Here is a 15,716-nt window from a genome sequence, read left to right on the forward strand (position 1 = left end):
CCGCTCCATCTCCTCCACGCCGCTCCATCTCCTCCACGCCGCTCCATCTCCTCCACGCCAAGGAGACGCCGCTCCATCTCCTCCACGCCGCTCCATCTCCTACACGCCAAGGAGACGCCGCTCCATCTCCTCCACGCCGCTCCATCTCCTACACGCCAAGGAGACGCCGCTCCATCTCCTCCACGCCAAGGAGACGCCGCTCCATCTCCTCCACGCCGCTCCATCTCCTCCATGCCGCTCCATCTCCTCCACGCCAAGGAGACGCCGCTCCATCTCCTCCACGCCGCTCCATCTCCTCCATGCCGCTCCATCTCCTCCACGCCGCTCCATCTCCTCCACGCCGCTCCATCTCCTCCACGCCAAGGAGACGCCGCTCCATCTCCTCCACGCCGCTCCATCTCCTCCATGCCGCTCCATCTCCTCCACGCCGCTCCATCTCCTCCACGCCAAGGAGACGCCGCTCCATCTCCTCCACGCCGCTCCATCTCCTCCACGCCGCTCCATCTCCTCCACGCCAAGGAGACGCCGCTCCATCTCCTCCACGCCGCTCCATCTCCTACACGCCAAGGAGACGCCGCTCCATCTCCTCCACGCCAAGGAGACGCCGCTCCATCTCCTCCATGCCGCTCCATCTCCTCCACGCCAAGGAGACGCCGCTCCATCTCCTCCACGCCAAGGAGACGCCGCTCCATCTCCTCCACGCCGCTCCATCTCCTCCACGCCAAGGAGACGCCGCTCCATCTCCTCCACGCCAAGGAGACACCGCTCCATCTCCTCCACGCCAAGGAGACGCCGCTCCATCTCCTCCACGCCGCTCCATCTCCTCCACGCCAAGGAGACGCCGCTCCATCTCCTCCACGCCGCTCCATCTCCTCCACGCCAAGGAGACGCCGCTCCATCTCCTCCACGCCGCTCCATCTCCTCCACGCCAAGGAGACGCCGCTCCATCTCCTCCACGCCAAGGAGACGCCGCTCCATCTCCTCCACGCCGCTCCATCTCCTACACGCCAAGGAGACGCCGCTCCATCTCCTCCACGCCGCTCCATCTCCTCCACGCCGCTCCATCTCCTCCACGCCAAGGAGACGCCGCTCCATCTCCTCCATGCCGCTCCATCTCCTCCACGCCAAGGAGACGCCGCTCCATCTCCTCCACGCCGCTCCATCTCCTACACGCCAAGGAGACGGCGCTCCATCTCCTCCATGCCGCTCCATCTCCTCCACGCCAAGGAGACGCCGCTCCATCTCCTCCACGCCAAGGAGACGCCGCTCCATCTCCTACACGCCAAGGAGACGCCGCTCCATCTCCTCCACGCCGCTCCATCTCCTCCACGCCAAGGAGACGGCGCTCCATCTCCTCCACGCCAAGGAGACGGCGCTCCATCTCCTCCACGCCAAGGAGACGGCGCTCCATCTCCTCCACGCCAAGGAGACGGCGCTCCATCTCCTCCACGCCGCTCCATCTCCTCCACGCCGCTCCATCTCCTCCACGCCAAGGAGACGCCGCTCCATCTCCTCCACGCCGCTCCATCTCCTCCACGCCAAGGAGACGGCGCTCCATCTCCTCCACGCCAAGGAGACGCCGCTCCATCTCCTCCACGCCAAGGAGACGGCGCTCCATCTCCTACACGCCAAGGAGACGCCGCTCCATCTCCTACACGCCAAGGAGACGCCGCTCCATCTCCTCCACGCCAAGGAGACGCCGCTCCATCTCCTCCACGCCAAGGAGACGCCGCTCCATCTCCTCCACGCCAAGGAGACGCCGCTCCATCTCCTCCACGCCAAGGAGACGCCGCTCCATCTCCTCCACGCCGCTCCATCTCCTCCACGCCAAGGAGACGCCGCTCCATCTCCTCCACGCCAAGGAGACGGCGCTCCATCTCCTCCACGCCGCTCCATCTCCTCCACGCCGCTCCATCTCCTCCACGCCAAGGAGACGCCGCTCCATCTCCTCCACGCCGCTCCATCTCCTCCACGCCAAGGAGACGGCGCTCCATCTCCTCCACGCCAAGGAGACGGCGCTCCATCTCCTCCACGCCAAGGAGACGGCGCTCCATCTCCTCCACGCCGAATTTAACATAAGAAGCCCGTCGGGACTGTCAGCGTTTACGGCGCACCGGCAGGCTCCAGCCAGCAGGGGGTGGAGCGTCTCATCCAACTGGGATGGGACACTGGTCCAGCTGGGAGATGCTGGTGATGAGAAGAAACCAGATCAGAGAACTTAATGATCTAAACTGGAATATTTCCAGTTGAATGGACAGCAGGTTGCGTAACTCCCACGGGGAACAATAAGGCTTCGTTGGAGCGTCGCGTCCGCCGGCGTCACTCCTCACGTTGAGTACCGAGCCAATGAAGACCACCCTGATGATGTCATAGCGATGTCCTGCATCGTCGCCGGATGCAGACAGAAAGATGGAGGCGCTGAATCATGATGGAGAGCAGCATTGTGGGAAATGTAGTACGCACCGCTTAGGCATCAGAAATACGGATCGAGACGCGTACGGCGCCGCCATGTTGGTCCTGGCGAGGTCTCACTATGACTCCAGCAGATAAACCGGATCCGGATCACCAGGAAGGACCTCGGTACGGACAGCGTTTTCTGCAAGACCTCGCAGGTCGACGTAAAAGCATCACCTGCAGCGCATCAACAAGCCGTCAGGAACTCCGTTTGCCGAGGACATTTTCACGCTCCTGTCCACGGCGGTCTTTGCAAAGAGGAACTTTAGTCCGGTCCGGGATAAAAGCTTCTGTTTGCATTGTAGTAATAAAACATCTTTTCTAAGTCACCTTCCCTTGGCGACGTTCCCGACAGCATCAGGTTTCTGCTCCGGAAACATCTGAAGTGGAACATTTGTTTTGTTGTTGGCAGATTTCTTGGCACAGATCGAGCGTTGGGGTTTGCTAGCACTGAACGTAAACGAGTCTGTAGGAACAGATTCGTAGTACGAGTCTCAGAGGAAGGACCTGAGGAAGGCTGCTGGTCTGTATGAGCTGCAGGTCCAACTGCAGATAGAGGCCGTGTCCACATGTAGCAGGCATCCCACAAAACCAAGATATTTCCTCTGATTCGGCCTGTCGTTCACATGAAAACACAGATTCCTGCATCGGTAAGGATTCTTTAACGACCTCCGACCAAAGTGAAGATGTGTGAACACTCCGTCTGCATGTGGACGGACATAACCGGGTTGTTTCCAGCAGCATGGACGTCCTCACAGCCGTGTTATCCGCTGTCCAGACGCTTTGTGTGTCTACTCTGCCGTCAGCACCGCTCCACGTGGACGACCGAAGACGAGGGACGGGATGAAGGACAGTTATTTACACCACCTGACCAGATCACGTTAGAGTTTGGTGTTTTATGGAGGCGACGTCTCGAGACGGAAGGTTGTTCTGATTGGACAGGATTCGGGGCGGTACCGCCTCCTGGAGGGTGGACATGCTGATGAACGTGTTTAACAACGCGGTGGATGGATTTGGTTCTGAAAGACGATGTTTTCTACCGGCAGGAGGGGAAGATATTCACTTTGGTTTGTTTTGGCAATATGATGGTTAAATACAGTAAAATCTTCAGTCTGTTGTGTTTTTACTTTGTGATGATGAAGTAGATGTACATATGGAATCTTTAATGTACAACCAATCAGGCTTTATTGATCATTGATTATTGATCAACGATAATGTGACGTTTCCATCATAAATCAACCCAATAAGCTAAAAATGTAACGTTGTTTTAGATGTCGGCTGGTTTTTAAACCAAACAGCCGTCCACGTGCGCGTGTCGAAGAAGTCGCTAGGACCAAGATGGCGGGCGCCTTGACGTATCCTAGCAACAGGCGGAGGCACTGCGTATCAATGGCTCGTTATTCTGAGCCTTCTTTAACCGAATGTCTCTAAATATCAGTGCAGGAGGAGGTGATGCATGACGAGGGTTCAGTTTTAGTTGAAATGATGAAAAATCTCCGCTGCAGACCGAACGGGTCTTTAGAGGCTTAAGTTCTGGTTCTGAGTAGCTTTGTATCTGATCGGTTCTACAGTAAAACTGCTTGACGGTACCTGAGACTACAGATGGAAAGAAAGGATGACACAACCAGGTTCTGGTTCTGGTTTCCACCGAACCTGGCTCTCCAGGTGGTCGGTAACTCCGACCGCTCAGCGCTCCTTTCCTCAGCCGCCTTCTCGTAACCCACTGAGCGCATGCAGCATGAGCGCAAGGCATTCTGGGAAAAGTAGTGCATTACGTCTTTCCGTGTCTCAGCTTCTGAGGTCCTTCTGGTCAAAGACGATATGACTGGCCAGGTAGATGGCGACGGCGCCGAAGATGGCAGAGCAGGCGATGTAGGCCGTGACGGACTGCGCGAACTGAACAATCATGCCCATAAAGAGGGTAGGGAAGACCTGAGAGAGGAGGAAGGTGCTGTCTAGAATGGCAAAGTCCAAGCCAACGCCACGTTTGTCGTATCCCGACTCCTCGTCCTGCTCCGCTCCGCCGTTGGAGCGGTGCGCTGAGCCGTTTTGGCTCGGCGGGATGGGATAGTATTCATAACTGTCCTGGCTGAAGATGGGATGTCTGTAAGGAGCTCCTGTGTTGTGGTTCAAGCTGTCCTCCGTCTCTTCCTCTGGAGTCAGATAAACAGAGTCCCGCTTGGCGGTTGCACCGTTCTTCTGCAGGCTTTTGGTTTTCCTCTTTGGCATGTAAACCTGAAAGCAGAACAAAAACAATCCAGTGACTGACAGCAGGTTTTATCCACACCATCCTCGTGTCTGAAGCCATCACTCGTGTGTTTACCTCTTTCTCCTTATGGTAATGGCAGGTAAGCGTGTAAGGCAGGGTCTGCAGTGTTGCATAAGCATAGCCGGTCAGAGCTGCCATCGCTGTAACCAAGGCAACGCTTTTGGACAGGCAGATAACCAACGCCGAGGCTGTGAAGCTCACCATACTGCTCAGATAGACCCACCGTGACCCAAAATGACGAACCAAACGACTCATAACCAGCGAGAAGAAGGTTGAGGTAGCACATTGCAGGAACAGGCCCAGACTTCCCATACGGATCCCTGGAAGGAGATCAGAACCGGTTAGAACCAGCCGCTGAAGGAGGCTGCTGCTGCTGCTGTCGTAGAAACTGCCAAACATTTTTATCCGACTCGGGTCATTCCTTCATGGCTTCCACAAGGCAGGCCGAGCCAGGAAGCCTTTAGTTTGGTCGTCTGTAAACTGGCAGGATGTGATGAGATTCGCTACGTCTGGCCCAGGTCTGGTCAACTTAACAAGACAACAAGCAGTACCTGAAGTCTCTTCAAGTAGCCAAGGTGGAATGGGAAGTCCAGCAGATTCCTTCCACACTATATCCAGTAAGCTGGTTTCTTTCATTGTCTGCCGCATTAAAGGGCGGTAACAGGGCGGAGCGGTTCCGTAACGGAGCGGTTAGGTAACGGGGCGGAGCGGTTCCGTAACGGAGCGGTTAGGTAACGGGGCGAAGCGGTTCTGTAATGGAGCGGTTAGGTAACGGGGCGAAGCGGTTCCGTAACGGAGCGGTTAGGTAACGGGGCGGAGCGGTTCCGTAACGGAGCGGTTAGGTAACGGGGCGAAGCGGTTCCGTAACGGAGCGGTTAGGTAACGGGGCGGAGCGGTTCCGTAACGGAGCGGTTAGGTAACGGGGCGAAGCGGTTCTGTAACGGAGCGGTTAGGTAACGGGGCGAAGCGGTTCCGTAACGGAGCGGTTCCGTAACGGAGTGGTTAGGTAACGGGGCGAAGCGGTTCCGTAACGGAGCGGTTAGGTAACGGGGCGGAGCGGTTAGGTAACGGGGCGGAGCGGTTCCGTAACGGAGCGGTTAGGTAACGGGGCGAAGCGGTTCTGTAACGGAGCGGTTAGGTAACGGGGCGGAGCGGTTACGTAACGGAGCGGTTAGGTAACGGGGCGAAGCGGTTCCGTAACGGAGCGGTTTGGTAACAGAGCGGTTAGGTAACGGGGCGGTTAGGTAACGGGGCGGTTAGGTAACGGGGCGGAGCGGTTCCGTAACGGAGCGGTTAGGTAACGGGGCGGAGCGGTTCCGTAACGGAGCGGTTAGGTAACGGGGCGAAGCGGTTCTGTAACGGAGCGGTTAGGTAACGGAGCGGTTAGGTAACGGGGCGGAGCGGTTCCGTAACGGAGCGGTTAGGTAACGGGGCGAAGCGGTTCCGTAACGGAGCGGTTTGGTAACAGAGCGGTTAGGTAACGGGGCGGAGCGGTTCCGTAACGGAGCGGTTCCGTAACGGAGCGGTTAGGTAACGGGGCGGAGCGGTTCCGTAACGGAGCGGTTAGGTAACGGGGCGAAGCGGTTCTGTAACGGAGCGGTTAGGTAACGGGGCGAAGCGGTTCCGTAACGGAGCGGTTAGGTAACGGAGCGGTTAGGTAACGGGGCGGAGCGGTTCCGTAACGGAGCGGTTAGGTAACGGGGCGAAGCGGTTCTGTAACGGAGTGGTTAGGTAACGGGGCGGAGCGGTTCCGTAACGGGGCGGTTTGGTAACAGAGCGGTTAGGTAACGGGGCGGAGCGGTTCCGTAACGGAGCGGAGCGGTTCGGTAACGGAGCGGAGGGGTTAGGTAACGGGGCGAAGCAGTTTGGTAACGGAGCGGAGGGGTTCGGGTAACGGGGCGGAGGGGTTAGGTAACGGAGCGGAGGGGTTAGGTAACGGGGCGGAGGGGTTAGGTAACGGAGCGGAGGGGTTAGGTAACGGAGCGGAGGGGTTAGGTAACGGGGCGAAGCAGTTTGGTAACGGAGCGGAGGGGTTAGGTAACGGGGCGAAGCAGTTTGGTAACGGAGCGGAGGGGTTAGGTAACGGGGCGAAGCAGTTTGGTAACGGAGCGGAGGGGTTAGGTAACGGGGCGAAGCGGTTTGGTAACGGAGCAGAGGGGTTAGGTAACGGGGCGAAGCAGTTTGGTAACGGAGCGGAGGGGTTAGGTAACGGGGCGGAGGGGTTTGGTAACGGAGCGGAGGGGTTAGGTAACGGGGCGAAGCAGTTTGGTAACGGAGCGGAGGGGTTAGGTAACGGGGCGAAGCGGTTTGGTAACGGAGCGGAGGGGTTAGGTAACGGGGCGAAGCGGTTTGGTAACGGAGCGGAGGGGTTAGGTAACGGGGCGGAGGGGTTTGGTAACGGAGCGGAGGGGTTAGGTAACGGGGCGAAGCGGTTTGGTAACGGAGCGGAGGGGTTAGGTAACGGGGCGAAGCAGTTTGGTAACGGGGCGGAGGGGTTAGGTAACGGGGCGAAGCGGTTTGGTAACGGAGCGGAGGGGTTCGGGTAACGGGGCGGAGGGGTTTGGTAACGGAGCGGAGGGGTTAGGTAACGGGGCGAAGCGGTTTGGTAACGGAGCGGCGGGGTTAGGTAACGGGGCGGAGGGGTTTGGTAACGGAGCGGAGGGGTTAGGTAACGGGGCGAAGCAGTTTGGTAACGGAGCGGAGGGGTTAGGTAACGGGGCGAAGCGGTTTGGTAACGGAGCGGAGGGGTTAGGTAACGGGGCGAAGCAGTTTGGTAACGGAGCGGAGGGGTTAGGTAACGGGGCGAAGCGGTTTGGTAATGGAGCGGAGGGGTTAGGTAACGGGGCGAAGCGGTTTGGTAACGGAGCGGAGGGGTTAGGTAACGAGGCGAAGCGGTTTGGTAACGGAGCGGAGGGGTTAGGTAACGGGGCGAAGCGGTTTGGTAACGGAGCGGAGGGGTTAGGTAACGGGGCGAAGCGGTTTGGTAACGGAGCGGAGGGGTTAGGTAACGGGGCGAAGCGGTTTGGTAACGGAGCGGAGGGGTTAGGTAACGGGGCGAAGCGGTTTGGTAACGGAGCGGAGGGGTTAGGTAACGGGGCGAAGCGGTTTGGTAACGGAGCGGAGGGGTTAGGTAACGGGGCGAAGCAGTTTGGTAACGGAGCGGAGGGGTTAGGTAACGGGGCGAAGCAGTTTGGTAACGGAGCGGAGGGGTTAGGTAACGGGGCGAAGCGGTTTGGTAACGGAGCGGAGGGGTTAGGTAACGGGGCGAAGCGGTTTGGTAACGGAGCGGAGGGGTTAGGTAACGGGGCGAAGCGGTTTGGTAACGGAGCGGAGGGGTTAGGTAACGGGGCGAAGCGGTTTGGTAACGGGGCGGAGGGGTTCGGTAACCACCTGAGAACGGTACATGTTTGTTTGTTTTTCCTTTTTATTCTCACTAAATGAGTAAAAATGAGGCTAAAATTAAGTGTTATGAAGAAAAATATGTTTAGAATGAGCTCTGACAACATTCCTGAAATGGATGGTTACTTTTATGCAGGAATGAAATTATTTTAAAGTTTTATCTTTAATCTCGTATGTTTAATCAGATTAAATAAAAAACGAATGACACATTTTAAATTAAATCATTTCTATATCAGATAAAGTTTCTGTCCCATGAAGCCTGTCTCCGCGCCTCGTCTCTTAAAGTGGAGCATTAATGTGTGGAAGTGATTATATCTGCCTGATCTGAGCGTCTCTCTGTGGACAGCGGGGTCACAAGTTCACGCTAACCTGCATGGAGGGAAAACGAGGATCACATTACTGCATGAAAGCAAAGCTGCTAAGCTCTCTTTACAAACACTACAGAACCTAAAGACATCCCAAAAACAAGACTGACGCTGTTGAATCTCAGCTCAGCAGAATGGAGGGGGGGTTCAGAGATGCAGACATGATTCCTACAGGAAAGTGGTTAGTGGGTCATGCTACTATAAACACAGCAGATGCCCTCATGCCGAGCAGCATCTGCAGCACGAATCATGTGGTTTCATTACATCCGCTGTGTTTGGAATTAAAGGAAACTCAGACGGATCTAAAACTCACTGCTCTGGCCGTCTACCTGACAAGAATGAACATGTTTGTGTGCTGATTTGTTGACATTAATTCTCTGTGAGTGTGACATTCCTCGGGGTTCAGCAAGCTCAGGCAGCAAAGAAAGGAAAGAGGAAAAGGACAGTCAGACGTGGACGGACGAGAGGAAAAGGGTGGACGATTGAAGAGCAGGTGAGAAAGCAGGCTGAGGGTAAAAAGAAAAACTGGACAGTATCTGGAAGCTGTTGCAAAGAATGGAGTGAAATAAGATACTACACGGCAACACTTAACTCCAGCATGGCACTCTGTGCTCGTTAATCTTCCCTTCCCAGCAAGGGCTGCTCCACACAGACAGAAGTCCTTCTATTCTGGTCCTCGCCACGGACAACATGTTTCTCTGGCTTCATCTGCCTGAACATTATGCTTCAGTATGACTGCATAACCAATACAATACATGTCCGGCGAGATTAGAGAGAGCGATTTACTGAGCAGGAAACAGAACTGTTTGTTTAGAGACCTGAAGGTGCAGAGGTGGAAGGTAACATCAGGAATGCTGAGATAAAGTGTCTTCAGATGAGCTAAAAGCAGATCCTCAGTTAAAACAGAGTTTATAATCATCCAAGCTTCAGCGGGCTGCTTCTGCAGACGATCTGTAGTGGTGGGAAGATCCATGTTTCTTGTCGGCGAAGCCAAGCAGCCTGCTGCGTCGACGGGTTGCAAAGAACACGACATGTTCTGGTCATAGACTGTATATAAAAGATGGGCGGAGCCTCCGTTGACATCACCCGTAGGTTTCTGAAGAGCTGAATTGAAGCTCGGTGGGCGGTTCCTACCATCACCATCTTGGCAGGGGCATGCGTGTCGTCTCGCCCGGAAAATACAAATATGGGCAAAGAGGTGGAGCTGAGAGGGGGGCTGTGAGCGTCATGGTGGGTGATTGACATCGAGTGAACTCCGAGCTTTCTGTAGCTAAGAGCTAACCGAGCTAACAGGAGCTAACCAGCTAACCGAGGTAAGCAGGCTAAAGCTAAGTCACGGTCATGAAGGTAAACCTGACCTATTAAACCTAAAATGGATTTTTGAACCAGGCTGTAAACATGTTTTTTTCTGCTGTAAACATGTTTATTTCTACTGTAAACATGTTTTTTTCTGCTGTAAACATGTTTATTTCTACTGTAAACATGTTTATTTCTGCTGTAAACATGTTTATTTCTGCTGTAAACATGTTTATTTCTACTGTAAACATGTTTATTTCTGCTGTAAACATGTTTATTTCTGCTGTAAACATGTTTATTTCTGCTGTAAACATGTTTATTTCTACTGTAAACATGTTTATTTCTACTGTAAACATGTTTATTTCTGCTGTAAACATGTTTATATCTACTGTAAACATGTTTATTTCTGCTGTAAACATGTTTATTTCTGCTGTAAACATGTTTATTTCTACTGTAAACATGTTTATTTCTGCTGTAAACATGTTTATTTCTGTTGTAAACATGTTGTTGCTGTTTTGCAGCCCCTAGTGGATGAAGGGGGAACTGCAGGTTTATACACTTCCTCATCGACTTCACTTTTAACCGCCGCAGGTTGCCACTTGGTTCTTATACATGAACAAACCACAATGAAAATCACATCTAGAAAGATTAAATCACAGTGAAAATGTAGAGAAAAACCTTCAGAATCGTGTATGAAGAGGAAACCTGACCTTCATCGTATTGTTGCCTCGACACGCTTCCTGGTAACGCACTGGGAACGCCCTCGTACAGACCTTCTCCCACAAAGTCTGTGTAGAAAAGCATAAAAGACATGACCGCCATCCAGCTGCAGAGCTGGGCCCCGCACAGCTGCCTCATCACACGGGGGACATGGCAGTAGCTCCTGAAGATGGCCGGGGTCATGGACCAGCATGTTCTCAGCAAGCAGAGCAGGGGTCCGGCCTTCAGGAGCCTCACTTTACACTTCAGGAGGTAGCAGCATGAGCGCGGCATGCCGCAGCGGCCAGCCTCCACGGCGCCGGCTCCTGCCTCCAGTATAGACCCCGATCCTGCCAGACTGTTGCTGACACCCGGGGGTTCCTCTGACACCTTCATGGTGATGAGCACGCTGGAGACGAAGATGAGGATAAGGAGGGAAAACAGGCACTCTGCTTGGCCGCCTAGGTAAACAGAAAGCAGTCCACGACTCCAGTCCAGCGCAGGAAGCAAGTAACCCACACAGCCTCCCAGGCTGACCATGAAAGAGAACATGGCGAAGGCTTGGTCCTCCTCGTCCCGGTACAGGTCTGACAGGAGCGCCTCCAACGGGGTGAAACACACTTGTCCACAAAAGTCAAGGAGCCCCACACCAAGGATGAGAAAGAACACCTGGGACAGATTACAGAAAAGAAAGAAGCAGGTGAAAATGATGTCCATCTGTCAGCCTGGTCTCTGTGAAGAGAACATGTCTTCAGAAACATCCGCCTGCCGTGAGACGCTTCTGCTCTTAAGTCGGCAGGTCCATCACTAATAAGATGCATTCTCACCTGGAGGGTGCGCCCGCCCCAGGCAAGGCGTGCCGCCAGGACATCAGCGTTGGGAATGATGAAAAGTGCCAGAAGAACTCCCAGAGACAGGAGCCAGATGAAGGGCCGTCTTCTACCGTAACTGCTGTTGCAGTGGTCACTGGCTGAGCCAATCAGCGGGATGAACAGGAGGCCAAGGACCGGGCCGATACCTGCGGTGACAACCGGAGACATAGAGTCAGAAAGGAAACGTAGTCGGTTGAAAGGATGAAGCCGACGCACGGCCAACGCGTGGTGCGTTCTAGAGGTCTTCCATGAAAAGCAGCTTGTTAGGAAATGAGGTCAGAGAGAATGGTGGAGGAACATGCAGCAGAGGCGAAGGCTTTGGATGGACGGCGGTGAGGAACTGGAGGGCTGATCCTAGTTTCCTGATTTAATTAGGTTTAAGTTCATTTAAACATATTTATGTAAAACCAGTTCTTCTTGGATATGAAACTTTCTCAGAAAAGTTTTAAGACACTGAGTCCGTTTAGGCCCTGTGATGGACGGGTGACCTGTCCAGGTGTACCTGCCTCTCGCCTGATGATTGCTGGGATAGGCTCCAGCTTCCCCGTGACCATTTACCAGTATAACTGGTATAGAAAATGAATGAAAGGGTCTGTTTACACGAGCATCAAACTCAGATTACTACAATAATCTGATTTAATTACATACACTTCTGAAATATATACACGATACGTACGTGTTGACGTCACAAACATTTTCAGAACATTAAGTGTTTGTTCAACATGGTGGAAACGGTCTTAGGGTTAGCTGCTAATATTACAGCCCACAGCATTAGCGTTGGTGTATAATGTGAGAGCCCTGTGGTGTTAGCTGGTAATGTGAGAACCCCACGTTGTTAGCATTAGCTGCTAATGTGAGAACTCCACATTGTTTGCATTAGCTGTTAATATGAGACCTGCACATTGTTAGCATTAGCTGCTAATGTGAGAACCCCACATTGTTAACATTAGCTGCTAATGTAAATATCCCACATTGTTAGCATTAGCTACTAATGTAAATATTGCACATTGTTGGCATTAGCTACTAATGTAAATATCCCACATTGTTAGCACTACCTGCTAAATTGAAAACCCACATTGTTAGCATTAGCTACTAATGTAAATATCCCACATTGTTAGCATTAGCTGCTAATGTAAATATCCCACATTGTTAGCATTAGCTGCTAATGTAAATATCCCACATTGTTAGCATTAGCTGCTAATGTAAATATCCCACATTGTTAGCATTAGCCTCTAATGTGAGATTGTGTGGTCTTCCCCTAACCACTACTGTGGCAGGTAATAGGCTGCCCAAATGTTTCCCTGTAATCCAGTGGTGAATAAAATCATCTGAATGTGACGTTATTTTAGAGAGAAGATGATTTTCAATGGAAACCTTTCAGATACATGCTCATATCTCACCAAGCATCAGATGTCACGGGAAAAGAAAACAAAAAAGGGAAAAATCTGTATCTAAATTCTACTTATCAATTTTGGTGAGTTAAATCTGGACCCAGCTCCAGACTGTATTTGAGGCTGATCCCAGCACCACCTCGTATCTCCATCTGCATTTCCCAAACTAAATTTTAGAAGAGTACATGCTAACACAACAAATCTTTTCCATCTGCTTCAGGTTTCCAAAGCTGAAAAAGTTTCCGCACAACGTTTAAGAATCAGAAAGAACTCCTTCATGTCGGTCTCTCTGGTATGTTTGTGACCAAAACACAAGAGCAAGCAGCTACTTAGACGGCAGCTCTGAAATGTCTTCCAGATTTACATGGAGGACTTGTTTGATTATTTAAAATAACAAATTATCTGATGACAGGTTGCTTTTTACTAATCTGGGGTCCCATCAGCCACCGCCTGCTGAGGGAGCCCAGTCAGCAGGAACAGATGCTTGTGATCAGGCCAGCTGATAATGGAAGACGGAAATCTGGAGCCAAGTTTTCGTCTTCTGTTTGCACATCTTTATCTCAATGCAGAAGCTTTTAACATCAGCATGTTTCCAATATTACATCCTGATCAGTGACATCTTGTTTCTGCAACTAACGGCGGTTTCAGATCAGAAGGAAGCAAAGCGGAAACAAGAAACTGCCTGTTAGAGATTTTCTCGTCACTTCTCAGTTTCTCTCTGTCGCTGGTGGTGAGATGATTCTCCGTCATCACGTCTTACAGATGGAGCGAGCAGCTCATCCTGCACACATGGCTGGGCCTGCTGATTACAGCACGCCATGGTGCACGCACGGACACACACACGGACGGACGGACACACACACACACGCACGGACGGACGGACACACACGGACGGACACACACACACACGCACGGACACACGCACGGACGGACACACACACACACGCACGGACGGACACGCACACACGGACACACACACACACACACGGACGGACACACACGCACAGACTGCTGGTCTTCTTCCGGCTCCAGAGTCCGGTCTTTCTGCTGGTCTTCTTCCGGCTCCAGAGTCCGGTCTTTCTGCTGGTCGTCTTCCGGCTCCAGAGTCCGGTCTTTCTGCTGGTCTTCTTCCGGCTCCAGAGTCCGGTCTTTCTGCTGGTCTTCTTCCGGCTCCAGAGTCCGGTCTTTCTGCTGGTCTTCTTCCGGCTCCAGAGTCCGGTCTTTCTGCTGGTCGTCTTCCGGCTCCAGAGTCCGGTCTTTCTGCTGGTCTTCTTCCGGCTCCAGAGTCCGGTCTTTCTGCTGGTCGTCTTCCGGCTCCAGAGTCCGGTCTTTCTGCTGGTCTTCTTCCGGCTCCAGAGTCCGGTCTTTCTGCTGGTCTTCTTCCGGCTCCAGAGTCCGGTCTTTCTGCTGGTCTTCTTCCGGCTCCAGAGTCCGGTCTTTCTGCTGGTCTTCTTCCGGCTCCAGAGTCCGGTCTTTCTGCTGGTCTTCTTCCGGCTCCAGAGTCCGGTCTTTCTGCTGGTCGTCTTCCGGCTCCAGAGTCCGGTCTTTCTGCTGGTCTTCTTCCGGCTCCAGAGTCCGGTCTTTCTGCTGGTCTTCTTCCGGCTCCAGAGTCCGGTCTTTCTGCTGGTCTTCTTCCGGCTCCAGAGTCCGGTCTTTCTGCTGGTCTTCTTCCGGCTCCAGAGTCCGGTCTTACTGCTGGTCTTCTTCCGGCTCCAGAGTCCGGTCTTTCTGCTGGTCGTCTTCCGGCTCCAGAGTCCGGTCTTTCTGCTGGTCTTCTTCCGGCTCCAGAGTCCGGTCTTTCTGCTGGTCTTCTTCCGGCTCCAGAGTCCGGTCTTTCTGCTGGTCTTCTTCCGGCTCCAGAGTCCGGTCTTTCTGCTGGTCTTCTTCCGGCTCCAGAGTCCGGTCTTTCTGCTGGTCTTCTTCCGGCTCCACAGCTGTTCAGTCTCATGGTTCATGTGGAAATGTTCTTACAGTCACTATGAAACCTGCTCCTGAGTTCTACTGCTGGTTCTGGTTCTGGTTCCTCCAGACGTTCCAGTGATCACCATCAGCTTCATTCAGGATGTTTTTCCACCACGTTTCTTCCTGGAAGTCGATGCTTCTCCACCATCCTTCCAGTTTTAATGCTGCTGGACGGTTCTGAAGCCAGTTTCAGTCGTTCCTGCGTCTCCTCACATCTTTTCTCTGCTGGATGACGACGATCGGACCCTTCTGGAACAGACTGACATCTTTCTGTTCTTCCACATGCTGGTGGAAGAAACCAGAAGCTGCTTGTTGCATCAGTCGGACTGAGATGACTTGTTGCAGCTGCATGCAGGAATTTTCCATCAGGCGGCTCCGACCCGCTAGCTGAGATAAATCCAGACGGTATACTCCGACTTGAGAGAGATGAATGAGTTGATGTGTCATAGCTAATGATAAAAGTGTTATCATGATTTGCAGAATAAAGGAAAACAAATGTCTAAAATACTCTGATTTCAAGTTGTCAGAGAACAATCTGACCATCTGTAAGCAGGTAAAACATTTTCTTACAGAACAAATGACCAATGATGTGGATATTTATTATTATTTATAGGTAGTTCTGCATGATGTTTGATGGAGTGAGGGTGTGTTTGTTTCGGACATATCGTACGCTCCTCTATCCTGGTGTTCATTTTACACAAAGGCTGATTGACAGAAACTTCAAGCTGAAGCCATGATGCTGGAGAAACTGAGATGATGCTGTGCAGGCAGCAGGTTTGCTGGAGTCGCTACTTTCCAGACTATTTCATGTTATTTGTCGCCTTCCTTCTTCAAAATATCTAATTATTCTGGGATAACTCCTGTATATTTTAGTATGGGATGAGTCCGGTCTCGGTTGTGGAGACATCGGTGCCTTTTTCTTCTTTTGCTTTTTCTTTACTTTGGTTTTATCTTTCCATCTTGGAGCCTGAGTCTGGAATAAAGCTTTAAGGTAACTGTAGTGTTAAAC

At 52.7% G+C, this 15,716-nt stretch overlaps 1 protein-coding gene across 2 annotated transcripts in view; it reads right to left on the reverse strand.

Annotated features, from left to right (window-relative positions):
• Positions 1–2,005: 2,005 nt before the first annotated feature.
• The window catches only part of LOC306770132 (solute carrier family 45 member 3), a 33,990-nt gene continuing 20,279 nt past the window's right edge, over positions 2,006–15,716 (reverse strand). For both annotated transcript variants that reach the window (XM_079258945.1, XM_079258946.1), the window contains exons 3-6: positions 11,310–11,500; positions 10,494–11,151; positions 4,778–5,043; positions 2,006–4,689 (exon numbers count right to left, since the gene is read on the reverse strand). In XM_079258945.1, coding sequence (XP_079115071.1) covers positions 4,243–4,689; positions 4,778–5,043; positions 10,494–11,151; positions 11,310–11,500 — 1,562 coding nt within the window. In that variant the 3' untranslated portion in view covers positions 2,006–4,242. The remainder of the gene's footprint in view (positions 4,690–4,777; positions 5,044–10,493; positions 11,152–11,309; positions 11,501–15,716) is intronic.

This window comes from Telmatherina bonti (assembly GCF_933228915.1).
Source record: "Telmatherina bonti genome assembly, chromosome: 2".
Lineage (NCBI taxonomy): Eukaryota > Metazoa > Chordata > Actinopteri > Atheriniformes > Telmatherinidae > Telmatherina > Telmatherina bonti.